The sequence below is a fragment of the Mus pahari genome, chromosome 19 (genome assembly GCF_900095145.1).
Source record: "Mus pahari chromosome 19, PAHARI_EIJ_v1.1, whole genome shotgun sequence".
Lineage (NCBI taxonomy): Eukaryota > Metazoa > Chordata > Mammalia > Rodentia > Muridae > Mus > Mus pahari.
In genome coordinates this window covers 85,205,239-85,207,889 of record NC_034608.1, presented here as the reverse complement: position 1 = coordinate 85,207,889, position 2,651 = coordinate 85,205,239, and the positions used below count along the sequence as shown (strand labels likewise).

The 2,651-nt window shown below is 57.2% G+C and overlaps 1 protein-coding gene across 1 annotated transcript in view; it reads right to left on the bottom strand.

Moving 5' to 3' along the window:
- Nucleotides 1-2,286, bottom strand: part of Ell (elongation factor for RNA polymerase II) — a 53,250-nt gene extending 50,964 nt beyond the window's left edge. The window contains exon 1 of the mRNA XM_021219077.1: nucleotides 2,126-2,286. Coding sequence (XP_021074736.1) covers nucleotides 2,126-2,260 — 135 coding nt within the window. The 5' untranslated portion in view covers nucleotides 2,261-2,286. The remainder of the gene's footprint in view (nucleotides 1-2,125) is intronic.
- Between the last annotated feature and the right edge of the window lie 365 nt (nucleotides 2,287-2,651).

Genomic DNA, 2,651 nt, shown 5'->3' with positions numbered 1-2,651 from the left:
CTGGAACTCACTCTGTAGACCAGGCTGTCCTCGAACTCAGAAATCCGCCTGCCTCTGCCTCCCAAGTGCTGGGATTAAAGGCATGTGCCACCACGCCCAGCTGACAGGTTGCTTTTTAATGTGGCACCAGCTCAAAGCAGGGAAAAGAGGCCGTGCTGGCCCTGTGAGCATCAGCTGATGTCCAGTGCCTTTCTGGTCACTCAAGTTTCTCCAAGTTCCTCCCCATGGTTCACCTCCCCAAACCTGTCCTCTCCTGCCACCAGAGCTAACACTCTCTCAGCTCAGATCCCTCCACACTCAGAGAGTAAGAGTAAATCCAAGCTCGGTGCAGTGGCACACACCTTTAGCATAACAAAGGTGGCAGGTAGACCTCCAAGAGCTAGAGTATGGTCTACCTGGCAAGTTCCAGGACACCAAGGATTACTTAAAAACAAGACACAGAACCGGGCAGTACTGGTACAGAGAAACCCTGTCTCAAAAACCAAACAAACAAACCAAGAAACAAACTATATGTGTCTCTGAAGCTGGGCTGCTGGTGGGTTCCTGCCTGCCACCTTGGCACCTTAGAGTCAAGAGTCATGGGGTTGACAGCAGCCTAGGACAGAGTGAAGCTCTGATGCTGACCACAGATTACACTCCAAAGTCGCCTTGCCAGTAAGTGCCCTGTCAGCTTTCCAGATAAACACAGGTTTGGACTGTCCCAAAACTGAATGCTGTCAGCCACAATGCCCAGACTCCCTCATGGTTGGTAGTCACACAGCTAGACACAGGGCACGAGCATGGAGGCCTGCAATTCCACAAGTGCCCTCCCTCACAAGAAGATCAGGCTTAGTTAGGGGATGAAATGCACACCAAAATTAAAAATAACAGTATGACAGCGGTGCTGGAGAAGGCTGTAGGGGTGGCAGAGCAAGGGCCAGCTACTGCCACCAGGTACCAAGTCCACCTGACAGTAGTGACTCATGCTCTGGCCCAGCTGTTTCTGAGAAAAGCCCTGGTTCTCCAGGACTAGTCAGAATGGCCCAAGGGGAAAGACTCCAGGTTGGAATTCTAACCAGGAAGAGTGGCTGGGCTGGTCACTCAGTGGCTGCCACCCAAATCCTCACCACCTCCTCCTTCTCACCTGCAGGGGCATTTTCTGCCCCCTTTTGACAAGGGAAGAAGGACTTTTTCCAAAGAGATTCAACCTGTTCTAGAAAGGAAAAAGCTAAGACCCGGACACGGGCAGGAAGTGGCTCAAAGAAGTGAAGGGAAGACAGGCGGGAAGAGGTAGGCTCCCCAGATCACTGAATGGGGAATAAATTCCTGGCTTGGCCAATGGTGCAGCACATGTCCTGGGCAGGAAGAAAACCACATTCTTTCCTAGTTACTCTCTGTTCACTCGACCGCGTCAACACCCCCCGAGCCAGCACAGGCAAACACACATCCCAGACACAGACTCAACACCCCAGTCACGTTAGTAAGATGAACCCTCAAGCCACTTCCTCTGGGGTCCTGCAACTTCTGTCTCAGTGGATGGATGCAGGGTGATACCGTGGCTTGGGTGGGGCATCAAGGTGTGACCCAGAGTGAGGCCCAGGAGAGAGGGACACAGCCAGGATCCCTAACCCCACTCCCCAGCCAGGAGGCAGTACCAGAAAGCCTGGGACTTCTCCCAGATGAAGAGTGGAGTATCAAGAGACCAAGCGTGGTGGCTACAGCTGCCCCGTGCTGAGTGCCCGGGGGAGGAAGCCCCCATGGCTACCACCACCACCTCGGTCGGTGAGAGAAGCACAACAGCCTTGTCCAAAATATCCAGGGAAACGGGGTTCCAAGAGTGGCGGGATCTGGGGCCAGGCAGTAAGTTTCTGTCTGAACTACCCCTTCTAAGAGTGGATCCAAACACACCTGTCATCCCAGCACTTAAGAACCTAAGGCAGGAGGATGGCCGTCAGTTCAGGGACAACCTGAGCTACATAGAAAGGACCTATTTTTTAAAAAGAGACAAAAGTAGAGCCAACCTGAAGGATGTCACTGGGGCTGGTCAAGGTATCGCCAGGTGTGGACGCGCGGCCTTGTCCCCCACAGGTCCCCGCAAGTGTCTCCCCACGGCGCAGCCTACCCGCCAGGACGCCGCAAAGCTCACCTGGTGGGCCCGGTAGCTCTCAAAAGCCTTCAGAGCACTGTCGGTGAGCTTCACGTGGAACACCGACACCCGGCTGCCGTCGCTCACGCGCCCGCACGACAGCCCGTAACTCTTAGCCTCCTTCAGCGCCGCCATCTTGCAACCATCACTCCCCCGCCCCCCTCCTCAGCGACTGCGCCCGCACGCCGGCCCGCCCCGCCCCGCCCCGCCCCGCCGGCCGCCCCGCCCCGCCGCGCCGCCCGCCGACGTGCTGCATTATTCATGAGGCCGGCGTGGCCACGCCTCACTCCGGGCGCGCGTGCCTTCTTTGACGGGGCTGAGGATCGTTTCGCCGCGGGCCCGCACAGGTGGCCACGCCCACAAGCGCTTACAGGCCCGCCCTCGGGGCGCGAGACCGTGAGTCTTGCTGCAATAGTCAAGGAGAGAGGTTGGCCACGCCTTCCCGCGCGCGCCGAAGCCGCCTGCAAAAACTCACCGCAGCGCATCTGGCCACGCCCTAAGGGTCTCGCGAGGCCAGTCGTCGCCT